The following is a 26,166-nucleotide window of genomic DNA, read 5'->3' as shown; positions in this document are numbered from 1 at the left end:
CCTTATAAACACGGCAGTCCAGTACACACGAGACAGCATGAAAGCCCCTGAAACCACTGGACGGCTACAATTATTTTATATCGGGGAAAAGGCTCCAGCAACGCCCGCAACGCCATGAGGGATTAAGCGGTCAGAAAATGGATGGATGGATGGATGGATGTTCACACGTTTGTGCAACAGCACAAAGCGGCGTCGGACACAGGCCGCGTCTCAGCAGTGAGGAAGACCCGCCTGGTAGGTTAAAAAAAACATGACTCACTACGGATTATTTTAGTGTTTTTGTCTCATTAAAATGGGTGGGGGTGTCGGCGACGTTGCAGCGTAAACGCAGAAGTACTAGCGCCCGTGAATGGGGGCGTAATGCAGCCGCTGTCTGGAGTAGCAGCCGCTTCTCCGGCCCGTGTAGCGATCGCCACCTCCCCTCCGCCGCTATTTAAGTAGAACAATGATTAGAGCAGAATTAAGTTGTATTTACCGGAGATGAAGTGTAGACTGCAAATTCTCTCGTAGTATGATGGCTCCCCCAGTCCATTGGGAGTGTCTGCCTGCGCTCTTTTCATTGAAAATATCCATTTCTTTCTTCGTCCTTCCTCCTTCGGTAAACGACAGAAACGTACATCCAACAATTTGGAATGCCTCTGTGTGCAACCGGGAGCACAACAAGTCATAGGCATTGTTTAAATTCCAAAAATAAACGAACTAAAAGTACGCTCTAAATCACCCGTTTTCTCATGTAGTAGACGAGAACAGTACTGTTTTTGCCAACCACCGTGACCCGGATGTAGCGCTGACGTCACGCGTGAACTACCCTATATCAGACAATAAATGACAGACATGATCCGATAAACAGGATCAACATCTCTAAGGTCAGAGTTCATCATCAGGATCCAGTCAGAGTCTCTTTAACTGCTGCAGCTTCAACCTCTGGATCATCAGAACAGCTCAGCTTCTCTCCTCCACTAAGATCATCAGGACTCCCACCTCCTGCAGAGAGAAGAAGGAGCAACAGAGGAGATCAGTGAGTGTTTCAACCTCTGGAAGCTGAACATGAACATCTGTTCCTGAAACATCAGCTGACTAAGAAACATGGAGGCTGTCCCTGAACACATCTGGATGAAACTAGTGAGAGAAGGACACATGTCCAGACCACATGGTGACTAAATGTAATGATGGGCTGTGAAATCAGTGATTTGCAGGCTGCAGTCAGACTGATCTCAGAGCTGTGACTAAGATGAAACTGATCAGCTGTTTGCTGCTGAAACGAGAGAACAAAGAGTCTGAGATCAGATCTGATGCTCCACAGCTTGATGAATGAGGACCACTGTCTCTACACATGGTGGAAGGCTGTCAGCTGGAATCCAGCTGCATTTCCTGGAGACATGAACACAACAACAACAGTCATCTTCACATGGACACACAAGAACACAACAAGCTGCTGGCTCCTCTGATTGGCTCATTGTTGTCTTTGTGTCCAATCAGGAAGCCTGTCACCATTCTCCTCCCACTGAGCTGCAGCTTTACTGGAAACACTGGATCTTTGCTTTGGTACCAACTTGGTTCAGAACAGTTCTGCTGACAGCAGCTGGACTCACTCCAACCATCTACTTACAGACGTTTCAGTTTGTAGTCTGGACTCTTTACAAGATCCTCAAGCTGCTGAACATCTGACCACTCCAGGTTGTTGTAGCTCAGGTCCAGTTCTGTCAGATGGGACGGGTTGGACTTCAGCGCCGATACCAGATGATCACAGCTGATCTCTGACAAACTGCAGCCTATCAATCTGAATAAAGAATGAAATATGTGAGCTGAAGCCACCAGGATGCAGGTTCTAACAGTCCAACAGAACCAGTTAAAGAACTCTCATTAATATTAATGACAACAAGCTGCTGCTTAAATAAAGACCTGCCGACTTCAGCTCTTCAACAATCAACAATATCAGAACTTTCAACAGTTAAAACTTGTTTAGCAGTTTTTACAGTCCTGGCTCTCATTTAGAAACTTTGTGTGGAATCCGTACTAAAAGTGAACGCCAAGAAAAAGAAAATGGAGTATGGTAAAAATATTCAGATGAATCAAACCATGCTCAGGCACAGCAGCAGTCATTTTCCTTTCTAGATCCCAGCTGTAGCGATACATTTGGTACCAGGTTCTGGCTCAGGTTCTGCCCTCTACATGCCCAGATTCAAGCAGAAACGGTCGATGCAAAGCCCCTCATGAATGTTAATGTGTAGAAAATGTGTCAGCTGATAATTTTTTCATCATGGTGACGTGGCAGCCACGGAGAAAAAGCAAAGAAACGTTGGGAAAATTCCCCAGAGAGGCGTTTATTAAATGTGGAAATCAGAGCTAAAAGCTCAGATGTTGTCCACATTAAAACAAGTTGTTAATAAGCTGTTAAAATAAGTTGTTAAAGAGTAAACCACGCTGTGCTCCGTGTTGAAATTCCCCTGTGGCGGTGGGTTCAGATCCACATTCAGAGGAGAGAGGTTCCCCCACCATTATTAACCCCCCCCCCCCCCCCCCAAAAAAAAAAAGGTGAGCACTGCCTGGGTGTGAGCAGAAAGCCTCCTTCTCTGCTCTCTGGGGGTTGGAGAGCTGCCTTTCAGCTCCTCACAGGGAGGTGGAGCAACTTTCCCCTGTGGGGAACAGCACAATGCATGCTGGGAGTCAGAAGCAGGATATTGGCCAGTCCTCATTATTGGCCAGGAAATCTTTGATCCCTGAAAGCGCGTTTCCTCAATTCTCCATCTGCATGGTCTTCCAGCAGTGCCAATGCATCCAGCCAGCAGCATTACGCACGAGTGTGTTTGACTGTTTGCAGCAATTAAAGTGATTGCTGCTCACCTGGTCACAATAATCTGTGGAACACGTCACCCTGGTGATGATTGGAGAGAGGAATGTGAAGGTAGAAAACCCAGAGAAGATGTTAGCAGACTTTGATTTAAGATTTGAGATGGCTTATGGGCATTTAGATTTATCTGAAATGTCCCAGATGGATTTAAGAGTCACCAGCAGCAGAATGAATAATACTGAGGTTTAATGCTTCTGATCAAGATGATCTCTGATTAAAGTCTGATATGGAGTGAAAGTGAACGTCTGAGAGGAATCCTCATGCAGATTGGCTGTAATTCAGCACTTCACCATCTGCGTCTCCAGTTTCCCCGTCTCCAAAATGAGCGTACGCCTGGGTCAGAGCTGGCATGAGGACCACACATTTTCCGCTAAGTTCATTTTTAGAGATCCTAACTTCTGGTGGAAAGTGGCGTACGCACATTTCAGCTCCATTTAATGTCAGCAAGCTTTCTAAATGACAGACCTGCTGACTTCAGCTCTTCACCTCTGTCAGCTCCACCAGCAGCTCCATCAATACAAACCCAGCTTCTGCAGCCAAATTATTCAAGTTTCACAGAAAACAAACAAGTCAGCAGCAACTGTGGAGGAACTATGAACAAATGGAGATTAATGCAGATAAATGAACTATTTTAATGATTCCACAGCCATAAAAACATGATGTCATAGAGAATATTTCATGTAAACTGACTTTAGGAGCTGAAGCTCCCAGAAGCAGAACCTGGTACTGTGACATGTTGTGTCTGAGTGTTTTAGTCAGTAAAATCCTTGCAGAGCTTCTAAAAGTGCTGAAGCATCAATCAGGGATTATAGATTTGTTCCTGTCAGACAGATTCCAGGAGCTGAAATTCACTTTTCTAAACTGGCTTGAATCCCCTCTGAACCGCTTCACATGAGGGGCATTTATACACACTGGGGGTCCCAATGCTGTCCGCTTCTGACCTGAGATCAGGGCTCAGACTCAGTTACACAGAGAGACAACATTAAAAACTGGCTCCAAGTCCAGGAACAAACTCAGCAAAGATTTATTACAATAGAAGATCTGAACTTTGTTTTTCAAAGTTACATCAACTTATTCAATTATTTTAACATCATCATGTAGAAAATGGAGAAAAACTGACCTGATGAAGGTTTAAAGAGATTAAAAACCTTCAAATAAATGAAACATCAGTATTTTATTTCCCCTCTCTTCCTCTTCCTCAGTTCTGGATAAAAGCTGCAACTCTAAACTGAAATTCAGCTAATTGTTTCATGTTTTCTGCTGATTATTGAATAAATTCTGACAGGAAGTTAGAAAAAGAAAGAAACTTTAAGTGGAGCAAAGCAGTGAAGAAGAAAGCAGACTTTACCATGAAGATCCTCAGTGTGGATCAGTAGAATATCAGCCAGATGTCTGCAGTTTAGTGTCAACACAACTTTCACATCACAGATATCAGAACTAAAACATGGAGTCTGACCTCAGTGTCTGTAGTTTGCAGAGGGGAGTCTGGAGGAAACCACAGAGCTCCTTCACTCCACAATCTTTCAGGTCGTTTCCACTCAGGTCCAGTTTTGTCAGATGGGATGGGTTGGACTTCAGCGCCGATACCAGATGATCACGGCTGATCTCTGACAAACTGCATTTATACAATCTGAATAAAGAATCAAAGATGTGAGCTGAAGCCACTAGGATGCAGGTTAAAACTGAAACATGAACAAATAAATGATAAAATGTAGAAAATGAATGTCCCTGAATGTAAAAGTCCCAGAAACATGATAAACTGATGTCTGATATTTGATCCAGTAGAACTGATTTAAAGAGTTAAAGCCAGCAGAACCAGAACATGTTATCATGACGTGTGAAGGTCCAGATCAAGGTGTGGTTCTCAGTAGTGGCGGCTGGTGATAAAGATGTTCTGGGCTTAGGGTTGGGGCGGCACTAGAGCTTGGAGATTAGCAGCCAACAACAAACTACTTGAACATAAATCCATCCATGATCACTTGCTGCTGCTGGATATTTAAGTCTGATGGCTCTGGCGTCTGTTTAAAATGCTGCTGTGTTCTAGTCTGGCTGAGGGTTCTGCTAGAACAGTGGTTCTCAGAGCCACAATGTTCTAAACATGGATCATTTAACAGAGTTTCAGCTCACATTGATCTGGATTCATCTTCAAGCTAAAGCAGCAGCCTGCATGGAGGCTTTTCTCTAAGGAAACATGGCGTCTGGTTAAAGTTCTGCTCCTTCAGTCCCTGATCACTGAACATTGGTCCCATGTTCTGCTGCTGGGCTCACATGTTCTCCATCATCCTGGCTCAGTTGTTCTCAGTGGGTCTCTGTGTGTCTGCTGGCTCATTGTGAGAACTAAAACCTACCATGAGGAGACTTTCTCCACCTGCGGCCCTCAGCTGTGGATCAGCCTTCCTGAAGACCTGAGGGCAGCTCAGAGCTTTGGACTAAATAATAATCATCTGCATTTTTCAGCACATCTTTGGAAACCAATGAAATGTGTCCTCTGCATTTAACCCGTCCCTCAGGGAGCAATGGGCTGCCACTGGGTGGCGCCCCGGAGCATTCTGGCTCTAAGGGTCTTGCTCAGGGACCCAGGGCAGGAGCCTGTGGGATTTGAACCAGCAAACTTGCAGTGCAAACGTGGACTACAGCTCTATGCATGGTATTAGGTTGTAGCACTAAACACTGAACACTGGAATAATGAGGCACAGACTAAATCACCATTTGACACAAGTTATAAAGTATTAACACCCCCCCCCCTTTATTTAGGAAAATAAAACGGTGAATACAATAAATGTACTTTAGGACCTTTAAATAAGTAAGTAACAATCACTTCTCTGCATACAACAGCAAAATAAAAACCCTCAGGGTGTCAATCTGAGATCCCAGTTCTATAATATTTGCTTAAATGTTTATTAATTAAAGCTAAAGGCGGTAAAAGCCAAGCTAACCCTACGTTGCAGGCCTGTTTCTATGCTTGTGAACATGGAGACCAAACTCAGTGGTGGCTTCACTCAAAGAGCAAATAATAAACTAAAAAGGAACCTTGGTCCAGATGAATAATAATGCTAACAGAAACGCTCTGCTCTGTGACTACTGTGAGGGACAGAGCCAACCAGACCCCATGGACTCCTTTCCTGGCCTGATCCTGGTTTCCTGGAGCAAAGTGGACCTCTGCTCTCCAGCCTGGACCCACAGAAGATGGTTTAATCCACTATGGACCAGAAAACTGTTTATGGAGTTTGTTCTAAAGTAAAGACTCAAAGACACCTCCAGAACCGCGCAGTCTGTCTATGGACTGATAGACTTGCTGGTAGAGCACCCCAGTGGAGGACTTTATACAAGCCTCCAATTAAAAAGAGAACTGGTGATCTCCAATGGAGGATTTTACATGGTGCCATCACCACAAACTCATTTTTATTAGTTATTCATCGGGGTGTTTTAAACGAGTGTCCTTTCTGCAGTCTGTCTGAAAATGTTTTTCATGTTTTTTATGGACTGCACCAGACTAAAGACCGTTTTTAGCCTTTTAACAAATGTTTTTAGTCTTTTTGTCACAGTTTTTACTACTTCTTTTTTTATTGAAGGAGTGTGCCAAAATAAAAGTAATAAGCCAAAGGCCAGACTTTTGAACTTTTTAATCAGTGAGGCAAAGATGGCTATTTATTTGTCCCGCAGAGACAGACTGCAGGGAGGACCTCACCTTGATGCTGTGGCTCTGTGAAAGTGAAACGTTAAAGCCAGGATTAGGCTGGAGTTTCACTTCCACAGAGCCACGCAGAACATGGAGGATTTTATGCAGTTGTGGGGTTTTAACAAGATTTTATGTGAAGTGTCTGAGGGAGGAGAACTTAAGTTTAACAAGTTCCTGATTTAAGTATTTTATATAAATGATACTTGTTTTTAACTAAGTTGGTTAATTGTTTGAACTTTTTGTTAAAAGTCAAAAGTCTTCTTCTTTTGTTTTTGTTTTTTATTGGCAGATGGCAACCAACTTAAGGCCCAGTACACATACATTAGCTTCAATCTTCTTAAGCTTAAAGGAAGCTCACCAGTTTAACCTGTAAAGCAGCTAAAGGAGATGATCTGAAAGCTCCACAACATATTGGTAACCCTTGTGTTTGTTCACTATCAAGTTTTCTCCAATGACTGTCAGCAGCTGCCATATATGCTATACACCCATTATCCAAGGAAGATCTCATGAGAGGCTGATAAACTGCCAACAGCACTTCTTGAAGCTCCCCATTCCTGTCCAGAAAGACATCTCAACAAATTATTCACTTTTTACATTTATTTTGAATTAATTCTATCTGCTGTTTCCAGGTTTACTTTTCATCAAAGATGACCCCTAAAAACCTTACTTTATTCACCTGTTCAAGCTTCTGATTATAAAGATTTAAATTAACTTCCTTATGTCTTCTATAAAAACAAAACGACGTGGGCTACATTGATAACTGGAGAACTTTCTGGGGAAAACCTGGTCTGATCCGGAGAGACGGCATCCATCCTACTTTGGATGGTGCAGCTCTTCTTTCTAGAAATCTGGCCGGATTTATTAGTCCTCCTAAATGCTGACAACCCAGGGTCCAGACCAGGAAGCAGAGCCGTAGTTTAACACACCTCTCTGCAGCTTCTGTACTGTTACCCATCCATTATCCTATTGAGACGGTGTCTTTCCCACGGCCAAAACTTAACAGATCAAAAACTTATCTAAAAGGAACAAATCATAAAAACCTAATAAAAATCAATACGGTTCACCTTGAACCTAAAAATAAAACAATTAAATGTGGTCTATTAAATATAAGGTCTCTCCCTCCAAAGACTTTGTTAGTTAACGAATTGATTTCTGATAAACAGATTGATTTGTTTTGTCTCACAGAAACCTGGCTACAAGAGGACTACGTTAGTATAAATGAGTCAACTCCCTCCAATTATTCAAATTTCCACATTCCTAGATCTGTGGGAAGAGGAGGAGGAGTGGCAACTATCTTTCAGTCTGATTTATTAATTAGTCCCAGGCCAATTAATAACTACAGTTCTTTTGAACATTTAACCCTCAGTTTCCCTCATCCAAGCTGCAAAGCAATAAAACCTCTTCTGTTTGTTGTTTTGTATCGTCCACCAGGCCCTTACACTCAGTTTTTGGATGAGTTGTCAGATTTCTTATCTGATTTGGTGTTAAATACTGATAAGGCTATTATAGTGGGTGATTTTAACATCCATGTTGACACAGAATGTGATAACCTTAGTGTAGCCTTTAAAACTATCCTAGATTCAATTGGTTTTGCTCAAAATGTGCATGAACCGACGCACTCTCGGCTCCATACTTTAGACCTTGTTCTGACATATGGCATTGATTGTGAAGAATTAACAGTATTTCCTCACAACCCTGTCCTATCTGATCATTTTTTAATAACATTTGAGTTTAATCTAACTGAGTTCTCCACCCCTAAAAGAGGGTTCCATTATAGTAGATCTTTATCGGATAATGCTGTATCAAAACTTAAAGAGTCTGTCCCCTTTTTAATATCCTCCGTATTGCAGACATGCCCTGTAGATGGCAGCAATGTTGTTTCTTCCAATTCACAAATAGATGTCTTTGTAAACGGTATGACTTCGTCATTGCGTTCTGCATTAGACAATGTAGCTCCCTTGAAAAAGAAGGTGATTATTCACAGGAAGCTGGCTCCTTGGTTTAATTCAGAGCTGCGTTCCTTGAAGCACAATGTTAGGAAATTGGAGAGAAAATGGCGCTCTACACACCAAGAGGAATCCTACTTAATCTGGAAGAACAGTCTATTGTTGTATAACAAGACCCTTCGCAGAGTTAGAGCAGCATATTTTTCATCATTAATTGAGGAGAATAAGAATAATCCTAGATTTCTCTTCAGTACAGTTGCCAAACTTACCCAGAGCCACAGCTCTGTTGATCCATCCATTCCCTTAGCTCTTAGCAGTAATGATTTTATGGGATTCTTCATAAATAAAATTGATTCCATTAAAAATAAAATAATTGGCATCCTCCCAAACATGATTACCTCATCCTCAGTAAGTGAGGCAGCATTGGAGGAATCCTTAGAACCTGCGCAGTGTCTGAACTGTTTAAAAGCAGTAGAGCTTTCTGAGCTATCTAAAATTTTAGCTTCATCTAAACCTTCTACCTGTATGTTAGACCCAATCCCAACCAAGTTGTTTAAGGAGGTATTCCCTCTGATCAGTGGTCCTATTTTAGACATGATTAATGTATCCTTGGTAAATGGATATGTACCACAGGCTTTTAAAGTAGCTGTTATTAAACCTTTACTTAAGAAACCATCTCTTGATCAAGATGAGTTAGTAAATTACAGACCTATATCTAATCTTCTTTTCTTATCTAAAATTCTTGAGAGAGTAGTTGCTAATCAACTATGTGAACATTTACAAAGTAATGACCTACTTGAGGAGTTTCAGTCAGGCTTCAGAGCTCATCATAGCACTGAAACAGCTCTGGTGAAGGTCACTAATGATATTCTCATGGCCTCAGATAATGGACTTGTGTCTATACTTGTCCTGTTAGATCTCAGTGCTGCATTTGATACAGTTGATCACAATATTCTCCTACAAAGACTTGAGCATACTGTAGGGATTAAGGGAAAAGCATTAGGCTGGTTTAAATCTTATCTGTCGGACAGATTCCAGTTTGTTCATGTTAATAATAAATCTTCCTCAAACTCTAGGGTCACTTGTGGAGTACCACAGGGTTCAGTCCTTGGACCAATTCTATTTACTATATATATGCTTCCGATTGGCAAAATTATCAGACAGCATGGGATTAATTTCCACTGTTATGCTGATGACACTCAGCTATATTTATCCATAAATCCTGATGAATCCAATCAGTTACTTCGACTGCAGTCATGTCTTGATGACATCAAAAGCTGGATGACTTTAAATTTCCTGCATTTAAATTCTGACAAGACAGAAGTTGTAATCTTTGGGCCAGAGTCTTCAAAAAATAAAGTTCTTAATCAATCCCTTAATCTGGATGGCATTAACTTGGCCTCTGGTAATAAAGTTAAAAATCTTGGTGTTGTTTTCGACCAAGACATGTCATTTAAATCCCATATTAAACAGGTTTCCAGAGTTTCCTTTTTTCACCTCCGGAATATCGCCAAAATTAGAAACATTCTGTCCAGGAGTGATGCTGAAAAACTAGTCCATGCATTTGTTACTTCAAGGCTGGACTATTGTAATTCTTTACTATCAGGAAGTCCACAAAATGCAGTTCGAAGTCTTCAGCTGATTCAAAATGCTGCGGCAAGAGTTCTGATGAAAATCAACAAGAGGGATCATATTTCTCCAATTTTAGCTTCCCTTCATTGGCTTCCTGTTAAATCAAGAATAGAATTTAAAATTCTCCTTCTAACGTATAAAGCCCTTAATAATCAAGCTCCATCATATATCAGAGCTCTGATTACCCCGTATGTTCCTAACAGAGTACTTCGCTCTCAGACTGCAGGTCTGCTGGTGGTTCCTAGAGTCTCTAAAAGTAGAATGGGAGGCAGATCCTTTAGCTATCAGGCTCCTCTCCTGTGGAACCAACTCCCAGTTTTGGTCCGTGAGGCAGACACCCTATCTATTTTTAAGACTAATGTTAAAACTTTCCTTTTTGACAAAGCTTATAGTTAGAGTGGCTCATACCCTGAGCTATCTCTATAGTTGTGCTGTGATAGGCCTAGGCTGCTGGAGGACATCAGGGTCTAATTTTCTCACTCTACTGATTTCTACTGTTCTTCAGTCTACTGTTCTCCAGTTTTGCATTGTATTACATTGAAATGACTGTCGTCATTTCAGCTTTTAACTTTTTGCTCTCTCTCTTTTTCTTCATAGTAGGTACACCTGGTCTGGCGTTCTGTTAACTGTGACATCATCCGGAGAAGACGGCTCACCCGCTACTACCATCTAATGTAGAACAGATTACTAGATCAATGTGTGCTTCTGTGCTTGTTTGTCTGTCTTGTTGTGTCTCTGTTCTGTCTTCTGTAACCCCAGTCGGTCGAGGCAGATGACCGTTCATACTGAGCCCGGTTCTGCCGGAGGTTTTTCCTTCCCGTTAATGGGTGGTTTTTCTTCCCACTGTCGCTTCATGCTTGCTCAGTATGAGGGATTGCAGCAAAGCCATGTACAATGCAGATGACTCTCCCTGTGGCTCTACGGTTCCCCAGGAGTGACTGCTGCTTGTCGGGACTTTGATGCAATCAACTGGTTTCCTTATATAGGACGTTTTTGACCAATCTGTATAATCTGACCCAATCTGTATAATATGATTGAACTTGACTTTGTAAAGTGCCTTGAGATGACATGTTTCATGATTTGGCGCTATATAAATAAAATTGAATTGAATTGAATTGAAATAACTTGGGACTTTGCAGCTGACATTCTAAATCCACATTTATTTACCAACCTTCCACTTTCAAAATGGCCTCCTGCATCTTTTTCTGCAAATATATCAGATTCTGACCCTCACCCACAGAGCCCCATCATCTGCAAATAAAGATTACCTTATACTACCATCTATCTCATCAGAAATGTCATTTATCATAATATTAAAAAGAATTGGGCTACACACACTGCCTTGTGGGCTACCATTCTCAACAATATATCTAGTAGAGTAATCAGCCCCAACTCTAACTTCTATTTCTCTACCAAATAGAAAATCTAAAACCCAGTTAGAAATTTGACCACTTATGCCAAGTTTTTCTAATTTAATCAATAATCCCTCTTTCCATAATATCTCATACACATTTTCTATGTCAAAGAACACAGCTATCACTATTTCTTTGTTTCTTTGAGCTTTCCTTACTTCTGACTCCAGGCACAGAACCGCATCCATCGTACTTCTCCCTTTATGAAAACTACTTTGAAAAGGACAGAATAAATGTTTACTTTCTAGAAAAGATGATATTCTGTTACAATTCTCTCCATTGTTTTCCCTAATTGAGATGTCAGAGCTATAGGCCTATAGTTTGAAGGCTCTGCTGTATTTTTACCTGCTTCAACACAGGAATTATAACTGACTGTTTCCATGCTGCAGGAATAATCCCCATCTCCCACACCAGATTAAACAGTTTTAAAATAACAGTCAGAGATCTATCATTTAAATGTTTAAGCATTATATAACAAACTCCATCTGGAGAGCAGATTGGTGCGTTTCCAGCACAGCAGCCGTCTGGCCACCTTCAGCAGCTGAGCTGAGCCACGCCCCCTTTATGCCGCTGCTGTGAGCCATTGTCGGTGTGGATCAGAAGCTGCTGGTCCCGCAGCAGAGGAGCAAAATGCTGAGTCAGCTTCAGCACCTTTATGTGGAGAGACATGTGGTCTGGCCACTTCTCTGCCACTACCTGGGACAGACACGTTCCTCCCAGCCTGACAGCGTCTGTGAACACCGGGAACTCCCTCTGACACAGTGGGGGGGGGGGGGGGGGGTTTCCCCAGTGGGCCAGGTGGGCTCCACTGACGGAGGGACTGCAGTCATCCTCTACCTCTTCTGGCCACAGGGTCTCTGCGCAGGCGGGTGAAGCATCTCTGCAGGCAGGCGCCTCATATGAAGCAGAGCCAGCGGAAGCAGCAGGTGGGCCGCTGACGTCATCCCCAGCAGCCGCATGACGGACAGAGCTGTCACTGTGTGGAGGTGTGACCCGGCGGAGCAGCGCTGACAGCGTCTGCTCTGGGCTCTCATGGTGGCCCAGTTTAGCTCCAGCCCAGAGAAACTAGCAGCTGGGACGGAGAACAGAACCTTTTAGCACTTTATGGAGAACCCAGTTCTGTCAGCTGTGGAGCCAGAGCTCTGGTCTGCACCGCCGCTTTCTCTCTGGACCGAGCCAGCAAGAGCAGGTGGTCCACATAAAAGAGGATTCTCATCCCTGCAGAGCGCAGCGGCATCTGGAGAACGTGCGTGGAACCAGAGAGGAACGCAACGGCAGGCGGTTGTAGTGACAGGGAATCCCCTGGAAGGAGAAGCGCAGATACTTCCTGTTTGTGGATGATGGAACATGGAAGTAGTCCTTCAGATCTATGGAGGAGAACCAGTGGTTCTGGTGAACGTTCTCCAGCAGCTGTCTGATTGTCAGCATGTGGAACCGTCTCTCTGTGATCAGAACCAGGAGGAGGAGAGAAGGACAGAGGAGGAGGAAAGGAGGAGAGAAGGAGGAGAGGAGGAGAGGAGGAGAGAAGGAGGAGAGAATGAAAAGATAAGGCGGAGAGGAGGATAGGGGAAGAAGGAAAGGAGGAGGAGAGATAGAGAGAGAAGGGGGAGAGGAGGAGAGGATGAGGAGGAATGGAGAGAGAAGGAGGAGAAGAGGAGGAGGAAATGAGAGGAGGAGGAGAGAAGGAGGAGTGGAGACTAATAGAAATGATGATTCTTCAGTTTTTCTTTGGTTTCCTTCTTGGTGCTCAAACTTGTTGGCTTGTTGCTGAACGGTACCGCTGAGTCCAGAGAGCGTCTGCTGCAGTAGAGCTTTTTACTTTTCAATATTGTGCTGTAGTTTTAATAGCCACACTGCTGGGTCCTGGTTCTGTCTGATTGAGCTGTCAGACTGAAGAGGACGGTTCCTCTCTGAGCCGCACCAACAGAACAGCAGCTTCAGGACAAAGCTGAGCTGCTGGAACCTGCTGGTGCCGTCCATCCAACCATTTTCCAACAGGCTTATCCCTGCTGGGGTCCTGAGGGCTGCTGGTGTCTATCTGCAGCTGTCAGTGGCTGAGAGGCGGGGTTCACCTGGACAGGTAAGCAGCCTATCACAGGACAACACAGAGACAGACAGGACAACCAAACATTCACAAACACACACTCACACCTAAGGAGAATTTAGAGAGGCCAGTTAAGCTAACAGTCATGTTTTAGGACTGTGGGAGGAAGCCGGAGTACCCAGAGAGAACCCACGCATGCACAGGGAGAACATGCAACCTGCTGGTGCCGTCGCTTTGATTTAGTTTAAATTTTCTCTCTTTGTTCTTCTCAAACATTCATTTTTTAGATAATGCTATTGTATTATTTTTATTTTACTTGTTTATGTGTATGAATGTAATCCTGGCACTACTCTGGAGGAACAAAAATTAATGTTTCATGTAAAGATGTGACAAAGAAATGAAAAATAAAGCTAAATGATCTGATCTGGTTATCTAAATCTTTCCCAAATCAAATTAAAACTTCTCCATCAATAATTCACATCATTTGACTTATTTTCCTAATTTTTGTTCTTAAGTCCAAAACATTTTAAGTGTTAAATGTTCAAGACTGAAAATATCAAAGAAGAAAATAAATAATTGACAAGGCAAAACATTTGGACAGCAGGTTGTCTGTAAAGAAAAATTATTAATTAAAATAAGTTTTAAAGCAGCAGTGAAGATAAAACCAACCTCAGCTTCTTTACTTTACAAAATGGAGTCACAGAGACGCTTCATCTCAGAGTCTCCAAAGGTTCTCTCTACATCACTGATCTGATCTATTTCCAGGTCAGTCAGGGAGGGGTTGGACTTCAGAGCTGAAGCCACAACTTCACATTCTGTCTTTGAGAGACTACCGCCCACTAGTCTGTGATGAGAGAAAGAATCAGATCAGTTGTTGTTAAATCAGTTTAATAAACACTGATAAACAGACTAAAAGATGATGACTAAACAGTAATGTCATCATCAGATGAACATCTGTTCTTCACATCAATGTCCTGTTTGATATATTAAAGAGTTATTTTTGTTCTTTGACTATGTATTTTGGGAAAAACTGGTTAGTTTTAAACTAAGAGCAACATACATGCTCGTGCCTGTTATGTTGCTCACATAAAACTAAGAACCACATGTGTTATTGTGCTATAACTTGTTTTAACTTGTGGTGGGAACCTATGACAATGTGTTGTGGGAAAGACTGATTCTGTATTCTTATTTTGTTTGATTTGTTGTATGCAATATTATTTTGCTTCGCACACTGCTGAGGTGCTGGGAACGGTTGATGTTTTGGGAAACATGCTTAGGGAGGCAGGGCAGCTGTGGAGTGAGATGGCCACTCTCGCTCCACATCTGACTCTTTGTTTACAAGTATATAAAGAGGTGACTGCCCTCAGCCCGGGGAGTCTGCCGTGAGTTCGTGTGTGGAATACCGGCATTGTGAACGCTGATCTTAACCTAGGACTGAGGGCTCCCAGTTCGTGTCAATGGTAAGAGCTGATTCTGAGAATCTGTTGAGCGTCACGTTTGTTTGAAAGCTTGTTGCTTTAATGCTTGCTACTTTGCGTGTGTGAAGAGCTAATTGTTTTGATGTGCTGTATTCTGTGGGGAATAATAATAAATGTGTGCCTTATATTCTAACAGAAACAGTGTTTGAGTCCTTATTTGTGTTTGCCGATCTCTCCCGATCCTGAAATAAACATTTCATAATACACTGTTTGACCCACACAGAGAATCTCTTCAGTCTCTTCAGGTCTTGGTTCTACTGCAGAGCTGCTGTGTCTCTGCTTTGGTTAAAAGCTTCATTTAACCACAAAGATGAAGAAAGATCATCTAGAGTAAAACCACAGAACTAACTAAATCTATCAGCAGCAGCGGTAGCAGCAACTGCTGCTGCTGCTGCTACCGCTGCTGAGGGTGGCTTTACTTTTGCTCTGTTTCTGTTTGCTGCTACTTGATAAAATCACTGTTTCCTTTTAATTAGTAACTCAGTAATCGGGTTTTATTTCCTGAGTTACAACCTTCAGTCAATCAGTCTAATGGTGAACATGATTAAATAGTCAATCATGGTTGATGATGAAAGCCAACTCCACAAAATCATCCAGTAGCTCTTAGACAGCAGCTAAAGCATCTCAGCTGAAGTCTGTAGCCTGGTGTCTGTAGACAGGATCAAATAGACCCCTTGCAACCACGTGACTCCGTTACCCAGAACCCCTTGCGTGGCGGCCATAATGGTTGGCACGCCATTTGACGAAATGACGAGTTCTCCAGGTATTTTTCTTCTTTAGATAACGTATCACAAGATCGTTTTAAGAGTAAGTTGATGGTTGATGGTATCAGATTGCCAGACAGCGGCGGCTACAGCAGCAACAGCGGCGGCTCTCCGGCCAGTGTAACGATCGCCACCTCCCCTCCGCCCGTGTAGCGATCTGTGTAGCGGCTGCTGTAGCGATCGCTACACGGGCTGCTGTAGCGATCGCTACGCAGCCGCCGCTGTCTGCTGCTTCAGACAGCGGCGGCTGCTGTAGCGCTACACTGGCCGGAGAAGCCGCTGTTGCTGCTGTAGCCGCCGCTGTCTGGAGCAGCACCCGCTTCCTACTGCTCCAGACAGCCGGCTCTCCGGCCAGTGTAACGATCGCCATCTCCCCTCCGCCCGTATAGCGATCGCTACAGCTGTGTAGTGGCAGCTGTGTAGTGGCTGCTTTAGCGATCGCTACACGGGCCGCTTCTCCGGCCCGTGTAGCGATCGCCACCTCCCCTCCGCCGCTATTTAAGTAGAACAATGACTAGAGCAGAATTAAGTTGTATTTACTGGAGATGAAGTGTAGACTGCAAATTCTCTCGTAGTATGATGGCTCCCCCAGTCCATTGGGAGTGTCTGCCTGCGCTCTTTTCATTGAAAATATCAATTTCTTTCTTCCTCCTTCCTCCTTCGGTAAACGACAGATAAGATAAGATAGTCTTTATTGATCTTACAATGGAGAAATTCACTCGTCACATCGGCTCATACAAGAAGGTGCAGAGTAGGGAAGGTGCATTCAATTATATACAGTGAATCTTCATATATACAATGGATCAGAAAGAATACCAAAAAAAAAAAATACAAAAAAAAAAAAAAAATACAAAAAAAAAAAAAAAAATACAAAAAAAAAAAAAGGAAATAGGAATGGGCATATGATGTCTCATTTACATTCTTAGTGGTCTATATATATATATATATATATATATATATATATAAACATATCTATATACTTAAATATATACATATATCTATGCGCCTACTTACATACGCACCTACGCGTATGTACGTGCATATACATTGTATACATTTGTACATACATACATACATACATACATGTGGGCTGACTTATGTTCAGGTGATGATAGCAGCAGAAGTCACTACATCAGGATTATTGCACGGGTTGTAGGACAGTGTATTAAATAGATTATTGCACCTTGGTTATTGCACATTAATTATTACAGTTATGGTCACAGTTATAGTGCAGCATTGTAAAATCTTATAGCAGCAGGAATGAATGACCTGCGGTAGCGCTCCTTTTTACAGACAGGATGTCTAAGTCTTGCACTGAAGGAGCTGCTCAGCTCCTCTACAGTCTGGTGCAGGGGGTGGAAGGTGTTGTCCATGATGGATGTGAACTTGGACAACACCCTCCTCTCAGCCACTTCCTCCACAGAGTCCAGAGTGCAGCCCAGGACAGAAGTGGCCTTCCTCACCAGCTTGTTCAGTCTCTTTCTGTCCCGCTCTGCACTGCCAGGAGCCCAGCAGACGACAGCGTAGAGGAGGGCTGAGGCTACCACAGAGTCATAGAAAGTTTTTAGCAGAGGCCGGCTCACTCCAAAGGACCTCAGCCTCCTGAGGAGGTGGAGCCGGCTCTGGCCCTTCTTATACAGGGCGTCGGTGTTATGTGTCCAGTCCAGCTTATTGTTGACGTGAACACCCAGGTATTTGAAACTCTCCACAGTTTCTATGTCCTCCCCCTGGATGTTCACAGGTGAGTGAGGTGGGGGTCTTCTCCTGAAGTCGATCACCATCTCCTTGGTCTTACTGGTGTTTAAGCACAGATGGTTCTTCTCACACCAGTCCACAAAGTCCTTGATGACCGACCGGTACTCCAGCTCGTTCCCCTCAGACACACAGCCCACAATGGCCGAGTCGTCAGAGAACTTCTGAAGGTGGCAGCTGTCCGTGTTGTAGGTGAAGTCCGAGGTGTAAAGGGTGAAGAGAAACGGAGACAGAACGGTGCCCTGGGGGGCCCCGGTGCTGCAGAGTGCCACCTCTGACTGACAGCCGTGCAGCCGCACGTACTGAGGGCGGTCAGTGAGGTAGTCCATGGTCCAGTCAGCCAGATGTTTGTCCACCCCAGCGTCCTCCAGCTTCCCCCTCAGCAGCTCCGGTCTGATGGTGTTGAAAGCGCTGGAGAAGTCAAAGAACATGACTCTCACAGCGCTCCCGGTGGTCTCCAGGTGGGTTAGCGCCCGCTGCAGCAGGTAGATGATGGCATCCTCTACTCCAATGTTGGGCTGGTAGGCAAACTGCAGCGGGTCCAGGGTGGGGCTCACCACAGTGCGCAGGTGAGCTAGGATGAGGCGCTCCATGGTCTTCATCAGGTGGGAGGTCAGGGAGACTGGTCTGAAGTGGGCCGGTTCCCTGGCGTGCGGTGTTTTGGGAACCGGTACCACACAGGAGGTCTTCCACAGGGTGGGCACCACCCCCAGGCTGAGGCTCAGGTTGTAGATGTAGCTGAGGACCTCACAGAGCTCATCTGCACAGGTCCTCAGCAGCCTGGGGGGGATGCCGTCCGGTCCTGAGGCTTTCCTTTGTTTCAGCCTCGTCAGCTGTCCCCTCACCTGCATTGGTGTGACTGTGAGGGGGGAGGAAGGTAGGGCTGAAGGTGTGGATGGGTCAGTCGTTGATCGGAGTGGCGGTGGGGGGGATGGTAGGTCTCTGGAGCGCTGGTGGTTGGAGACATGTGGAGAGTTGAGGGCAAGGAGGGGGCCAGTGTGGGGGGAGTCGAACCGAGTGAAGAATGAGTTCAACTCATCTGCAGTCTTGGTGTCTCCATCTGCAGCCCTGCTGGTCCTCTGCCCGAAGCCGGAGATGTTCTTCAGACCTCTCCACACATCCCTGACGTTGTTCTGTGCCAGCTGCTCCTCCATCTTCTTCCCATAGTCCTTCTTTGCTGCCCTGATCTTCCACTGGAGCTCCCGCTGGACTCTACGCTGCTCCTCTCTGTCCCCTGAGTAGAAAGCCCTCTTCTTCTGGTTCAGGAGGACTTTCAGCTCAGGGGTCACCCAGCGGGGGTTGTTTGGAAAGCATCGTAGCCGTCGTGTAGGCACAATGCTCTCCACACAGAAGTTCATGTAGTCAGTGATGCATTCAGTCAGGCTGTTGATGTCCTCTCCATGAGAGCTTTGAAACATGCTCCAGTCTGTGGTTCTGAAACAGTCCTTCAGTCTCTCACTGGCTTCATCTGACCAAACTTTCACTGACTTCTTCTGTGCCTTTTGTCTCCTCACCAGTGGAATGTAATGGGGGAGCAGATAGACGAGGTTGTGGTCTGAGCGTCCCAGAGGGGGGAGGGGGGCGGAGGTGTAAGCGTCCTTAACGTTAGCATAAAAAAGGTCCAGCGTTTTATTGTCCCTTGTTTTACACGTGACGTACTGGGTGAGCGTGGGGAGGGTGGAGCGGAGGGAGGCATGGTTGAAATCCCCTGTGATCAGCAGGAGAGCGCGGGGGTGCTGTGTTTGCAGATTGTTTACAGCGGCGTGGATCCGCTCACACGCGGCGGCGGCGTCCGCGGAGGGAGGGATGTAAACACAGAGCATGATCACATGGCCGAACTCTCTCGGCAAGTAATAAGGTCTTAAGCTCACTGCGAGAAGTTCAACATCCGAGCAGCATATCTGCTGCTTCACGTGAACATGCGCCGCGTTACACCATCTCTCATTCACAAACACCGCCAGCCCTCCCCCTCTCTTTTTTCCGCTCCCCGCAAAAGTTCTGTCCGCGCGGATAAGTTTAAAGCCGTCCGTGGAGATCACTGAGTCCGGGACAGATCCATCTAACCACGTCTCCGTGAAGCACATAATGCTAGCGTCTCTGTACTTACTTTGGAAACGGGTTAGTGCTGTGAGTTCCTCCATCTTGTTCCGTAAGGATCTAACGTTTCCCGTGACAACCGATGGTAAATAACCTTTCCTCCGCTTCGTCCTCCCGCCCCGACATCCTCTCCGCCTCCTCCGTATTTCTGCGGGAAATGTACAGAAACGTACATCCAACGATTTGGAATGCCTCTCTGTGCAACCGGGAGCACAAGTCGTAGGCATTGCTTAGATTCCAAAAATAAATGAACTAAAAGTACGCTCTAAATCACCCGTTTTGTCATGTAGTAGATGGGCTGTCAGGCTAGCGTGCCCACCAAGATGGAGGCGCGCACCCCCGATCACGTGACTGTGACGTCAGATGCAAGGGGTCTATACGCTCTAAATGAACGCTTTCTGAGCTCCGTTAACTCCACTTAGTCTGGGGGGGTTGATGTGTCACCTTGTGCTTGAATGCAGGTGCACATAATTACCTTACATGTAATTTAGGTGCCCACTTTTAAGGCTCATTTTAAGGGACTTGTAACTGAAGGGGCTTCAGCTCAGACCGTCATTCCTCCTCTTCCCTCTAAAGGAGTCCTTTACACTCTTTATTGATGCATTTTTCCTCACTGTTTATTTATGACACGCAGCGCACAAATGGGGGGAAATCCTCCCACCTCAATAATTCCCCACCGCTATCATTAAGTATAAATTATGCTGGTGCCAGACGTTACCAAATAGTGTTTTTGTTCTACAGTCACTTAATAACCAGTGAGACGCAGAGCTTGAAAAGCTGCAGCGTTCACTTGACCTCTGTGAGCAACATGGCCTCTGGTAATAAAGTAAAAAATCTTGGTGTTATTTTTGACCAAGACATGTCATTTAAATCCCATATTAAACAGGTTTCCAGAGTTTCCTTTTTTCACCTCCGGAATATCGCCAAAATTAGAAACATTCTGTCCAGGAGTGATGCTGAAAAACTGGTCCATGCATTTGTTACTTCAAGGCTGGACTATTGTAATTCTTTACTATCAGGAAGTCCACAAAATGCAGTTCAAAGCCTTAAGCTGATCCAAAATGCTGCAGCAAGAGTTCTGATGAAAATCAACAAGAGGGATCATATTTCTCCAATTTTAGCTTCCCTTCATTGGCTTCCTGTTAAATCAAGAATAGAATTTAAAATTCTTCTTCTAACGTATAAAGCCCTTAATAATCAAACTCCATCATATATCAGAGCTCTGATTACCCTGTATGTTCCTAACAGAGCACTTCGCTCTCAGACCGCAGGTCTGCTGGTGGTTCCTAGAGTCTCTAAAAGTAGAATGGGAGGCAGATCCTTTAGCTATCAGGCTCCTCTCCTGTGGAACCAACTCCCAGTTTTGGTCCATGAGGCAGACACCCTGTCTACTTTCAAGACTAGGCTTAAAACTTTTCTTTTTAACAAAAATTTTAACTAGTGGCTCATGTTACTCTCAGCTACCTTTATAGTTTTACTGCTATAGGCTTAGGCGACCGGAGGATATCAGGATCTAATTTTCTCACTCTATTGAGTTCTACTGTTCTTCAATTATGCATTATGTGTTGTCATTTCTGCTTTAACTTTCTGTTCTCTCTCTTTTATCTTCATAGTAGGTACACCTGGTCTGGCGTTCTGTTAACTGTGAACTACGGAGAACAGCTAGAACTACGGAGACAGCGAGAACTATGGAGACAACGAGAACTATGGAGACAGCGAGAACTATGGAGATGGCAAGAACTATGGAGACAACGAGAACTATGGAGACAGCGAGAACTATGGAGACAGCGAGAACTACGGAGACAGCGAGAACTATGGAGACAGCGAGAACTATGGAGACAGCGAGAACTATGGCGACAGCGAGAACTATGGAGACAGCTAGAACTATGGCGACAGCTAGAACTATGGAGACAACGAGAACTATGGAGACAGCGAGAACTATGGCGACAGCGAGAACTATGGAGACAGCGAGAACTATGGAGACAGCGAGAACTATGGAGACAGCTAGAACTACAGCGACAGCTTTTCAGGCAGTGGAAGGATATCGAACAAAACGCAGTAATTTGCCAAACATGCCGTGACACCATTGCCACAAAAGGTAGCAGTAGCACAAATTTGTTCTACCTAAAACGTCATCCAGTGCAAAATGAAGACTCTTGTAAACTCTGCGTGTCGACCCCCCCCCCCCCCCACACACACACACACACACACACCGAAGGGAAATTTAATTAAACCAGCCATAAAACTGATGAAACTGGTGTCTTCTTTTGCTAAATCCCATATGACAGAAAAAAAACGTTTGTTTAAAATTTCCCAGCTTCTAAAGAGCAACGGAAATATTTATGAGATGCTCTGAATATGTAGCTGCAACTGGTCAGTTGATTTTATAGTCGCTATACAAGCTTTTGTTTTTGGGATTGTCACATTTTTATGATACCTTTTATTTCAGGTTTATTTTGTGTCAGATTTTTCCTTGCTGTTCCTTTTGGCCGCTGGGATATTCTGTTTTTAAGGTCCAGTGTTGACCATGAAAGAGCTTTAATGTGACAATATTGTAATTTGTGAAAAGCTTCTATGTGCAGCTGTGGTGGGAAAAATGGCTAAAATAAAACATTTTAAATTCATTTTAATTTTGCAATCAATTTTTCAAACAAAAAAAATTGACTTGTTAGTATGAGATATACCAGTGCAACTTTAGGCACTATGTTATTCAAGGTTATTTGAACGTATCATGATATATATTGTGATATATATCGTGTATCGTAATATTAGTATTTCTTTATATCGCCCACCCCTAGTTGAAGTGCAAATAAAGCCAAATGTCTCTTCTTGTGCGCTCACCTTTGTGGCTTTACACAGTGTGGGGGGGGGGGGGGCTTACTCAAAGGGTTAAAGATGTCAGTGACAGTCGTAGACACTGGGAGACAAACATAGTTGTGGACTGTTTCAGAGAACAATGAAAGCTAACCTATTACTTAGAGGTTAGGAACTGAACAGCAGACAAACCAAGGCTGTTCAACCATGCCGCTCATCTGGGCTGTTTTTCACACAATGTTTCTGATCTTCTCTGATTTATTTAGTTTTTACAAAAAAGTCATTTACGGCCCAGATTACCATCAGCAGTGGACCAGAAGTGGCCCACAGACCATCTGTTCAATAGCCCTGACCTAAAGAGTGATTTTCTAAAGAGGTGAATTATGGGTAACAGCCCAATGAGTGAAGAGCTGTTTAAAGTTTAAAATGTGTCTCTGGATGATTGTATCTTTCTAAAAGATCAAAATCTCTAAATACCAAAAGCTGCAGCAGAGCTGACCTGAATGAGCTGAAGATTTAGAAATCTGATGGTTGAAATAGTCCAAAGTATAAAGGAAGTAGTTAAAGGTCCAGAAATGTCCAGAACCGACTGAATAATGAAGAATAAACCGGACGGCAATAATGCTGAATCAGCATCAGTCAATGAAGACATCTGGACTCACCGAGCCTTTCTGCAGTTCCTCACAGCTGGAACCAGTCTCCGTCGTCCCCATTCTGATGTGTTGTACTTCTCCAGGTCCAACTCATCCAGAACCTCCTCTGACATCTGCAGCATGTAGGCCAGAGCTGAGCACTGGATCTCTGAGAGCTCCTCTGATCTGTTCTCTGATTTCAGGAACTGTTGGATCTCCTGATAAACTGAGAGGTCCTTCATCTCCATCAGACAGTGGAAGATGTTGATGGTTCTGTCAGGAGAGATTCCACCATAGTTCATCTCCTTCAGGTTGTTGATGACTCTCTGGATGGTTCCTGGACTGTTCTCTGTCTGACCCAGCAGGCCTCCTAAGAGTCTCTGGTTGGACTCCACAGAGAGGCCATGAAGGAAGCGAGCAAAGAGGTCCAGGTGGCCATTTTCACTTCTGAGGGATTTATTCATGATTCTCTTCAGGAAGTCATCCACAGATGTTTCACTGTATTTATCTCCCAGGAAGTTTTTCACCACCTGCGTGTTCCTGCTGGTGAAGCAGTGGAACATGTAGACTGCAGCCAGAAACTCCTGAATGCTCAGATGAACAAAGCAGTAGACTGCTTTCTGGAAGATCACGCTCTCTCTCTTGAAGATCTCTGTACAAACTCCTGAGTACACCGAGACCTCTGTGACATCCAGACCACACTGCTGCAGGTCTTCTTGGTAGAACATGATGTTTCCTTTTTCCAGATGTTCCAACGCCAGCCTCCCCAGCTTCAGGAGAACTTTCCTGTCAGCCTCCATCAGCTCCTGTGGACTCCTCCCATGTCCTCCATGGTACTTGTTCTTCTTCCTCCTGGTCTGGACCAGCAGGAAGTGAGAGTACATGTCAGTCATGGTCTTGGGCAGCTCTCTTCTCTGCTCTGTGGTCAACATGTTCTCCAGAACCGTAGCAGTGATCCAGCAGAAGACTGGGATGCCACACATGATGTGGAGGCTCCTGGAGGTCTTGATGTGGGAGATGATTCTGCTGGACAGCTCTTCATCACTGAACCTCCTCCTGAAGTACTCCTCCTTCTGGGCGTCGCTGAAGCCTCGTACCTCTGTTACCCTGGCAACACATGAAGGAGGGATCTGATTGGCCGCTGCAGGTCTGGAGGTGATCCAGACCAGAGCCGAGGGAAGCAGGTTCCCCTTGATGAGGTTTGTCAGCAGAACGTCGACTGATGACTTCTGTGTGACGTCAGAGACCAGCGGACTGTGCTTAAAGTCCAGAGAAAGTCTGCTTTCATCCAGGCCGTCAAAGATGAACAGAAGTTTGTGGCGAGCCAGCTGCTCTGCTGGGAGCTTCTGGAGGGTTGGATGGAAAACATGGAGCAGCGTGAGAAGACTGTGCTGCTCACCTCTGATCAGGTTCAGCTCCCTGAACGACAGCAGAACCACCACACGGACATCTTGGTTCTCCAAGCCCTCGGCCCAGTCCAGAGTGAACTTCTGCACTGAGAAGGTTTTTCCAACACCAGCGACGCCGTTGGTCAGAACCACTCTGATGGCTCCATGTTGGTCAGGTAAGGCTTTAAAGATGTCGTGGCACCTGATTGGAGAGTCATGGAGGTTCTGGATCCTGGAAGCTCTCTCCAGCTGCTTCACCTCATGTTGGGTATTAACCTCTTCACTCTGTCCCTCTGTGATGTAGAGATCAGTGTAGATCCTGTTGAGGAGGGTTCTACTTCCTGGTTCATCACTTCCTTCAGTCACACGTTCACATCTCCTCCTCAGACTGATCTTATGTTCCTCTAGAACCTCCTGCAGACCAACATCTGCTGGAACAGAGAAGAAGAGACAACTGAAGGAAAAACCTGATTTAGTGATGAAGTTGGAGCAGAAACATCTGGAACATCAGGAGGTGTCATCATTAGAAGGTCTCTTAGTTCACATGATGTGATGCTAACCAATGGGATCCATCCTTAGAAGCAGAACCTTGTTAGATGGTCAGACAGCAGAGTTCTGCCTCTGCTTTGTGGCCAGTATCTGTTCACTGTCAGGATCTGATTCACAAAGCAGATCAGATGAAGAAATGCTGACAGAAACATGCAGCAGCTTTCAGCAACATCAACTCTTTAGCATCAGGTCACCATTGTCCTCATTTCTCTGCTTCTATCTGACCTTCTCCCACAAACACAGCAACTACAGAAGAGGCAGAGAGACAGAAAATGTTTCCTGGCAGCATTTTCAACCTTAATGAAGGAAATCTGGAGGAAATGCTCTAATCTGCCAGAGAAACAGCTCCTTGGATCAGGTAGTGTTCACATTTCAGATGCTTTTTTCCCTCAGAGACTGGATTGGATGTTTTTAGAGAATAATTACAGATTAGAAATGACATGGGACTGATTTGGTCCTTTAGAAGTAAACAGCAGATAGAAATATTCCATGTTTCTACAAATATATCTGCTGTAATCTGGGATCTATTGTCAGAGGAAATAAAGGTTTCTGTCTCTCAGACTTTCCTTCCCTCTTTCTGTAAAGCAGCAGTGCAGCAGGTTGTTTTCTCCACCTTTTTGTTTCCATCAAAATGAGCTGCAGCTTTAAGGAGATGTTCAGTTTTAATGCATTTAGCACAAAGGGCTGAAAACAGAACCACTTCAAAGCAAACCCAATAGGTTGTTGGGTTGAACACAGACGTTACATTTACAGCAGCTGGAAATCCAGAGATTCAGGGCAAATAATCGATCCCAGAAAGACTTTAAACACTTAGATTCCCAAATGCCAACTAAAGACGAGGAATTAGTCCAACAGAGACGATAGAAGGAAGTTCTGATTGGAGATGTTCAGTCTCACCTGGAGCACAGCTGCTCTGATTGGCTGCCAGCAGTCCAGGTCCTGGTCTGAAGAAGCAAAACAAAAGTAATCACACCCCTTCTCCTTCCTTTCGATCTTAACATAAATGGTCTTCCCAATTCATGCTTTATTTACGAGGTTATAAAACTCTAAGGTCCATTTTTAAACAAATGAATGAATATGCTTCTAAACATATATTTACACATTTACATGCCAACACTTCTCCATACA

At 44.4% G+C, this 26,166-nt stretch overlaps 2 protein-coding genes across 2 annotated transcripts; both read right to left on the bottom strand.

The window, feature by feature from the left end:
* Nucleotides 1-779: 779 nt before the first annotated feature.
* Nucleotides 780-14,247, bottom strand: LOC118559319 (NACHT, LRR and PYD domains-containing protein 14-like; the record flags this gene model as incomplete). Its single annotated transcript, XM_036129990.1, has 4 exons — nucleotides 780-984; nucleotides 1,610-1,780; nucleotides 4,308-4,481; nucleotides 14,234-14,247. Coding segments are annotated over 4 exons (375 nt in total), but the record flags the coding sequence as incomplete, so codon positions are not given.
* A 1-nt stretch (nucleotide 14,248) lies between these two features.
* LOC118559322 (NLR family CARD domain-containing protein 3-like) lies at nucleotides 14,249-25,159 on the bottom strand. The gene is made up of 3 exons (XM_036129991.1): nucleotides 25,050-25,159; nucleotides 23,132-24,917; nucleotides 14,249-14,408 (listed from the first exon to the last, which is right to left on the bottom strand). The coding sequence occupies exons 1-3, from the start codon at nucleotides 25,060-25,062 to the stop codon at nucleotides 14,249-14,251; spliced, it is 1,959 nt and encodes a 652-aa protein (XP_035985884.1). The 5' UTR covers nucleotides 25,063-25,159.
* Nucleotides 25,160-26,166: the final 1,007 nt, after the last annotated feature.

The sequence above is a fragment of the Fundulus heteroclitus genome, unplaced genomic scaffold (assembly GCF_011125445.2).
Source record: "Fundulus heteroclitus isolate FHET01 unplaced genomic scaffold, MU-UCD_Fhet_4.1 scaffold_274, whole genome shotgun sequence".
Lineage (NCBI taxonomy): Eukaryota > Metazoa > Chordata > Actinopteri > Cyprinodontiformes > Fundulidae > Fundulus > Fundulus heteroclitus.
The sequence above is the reverse complement of the archived record's forward strand: the minus strand, read 5'-3'. Positions and strand labels throughout refer to the sequence as shown.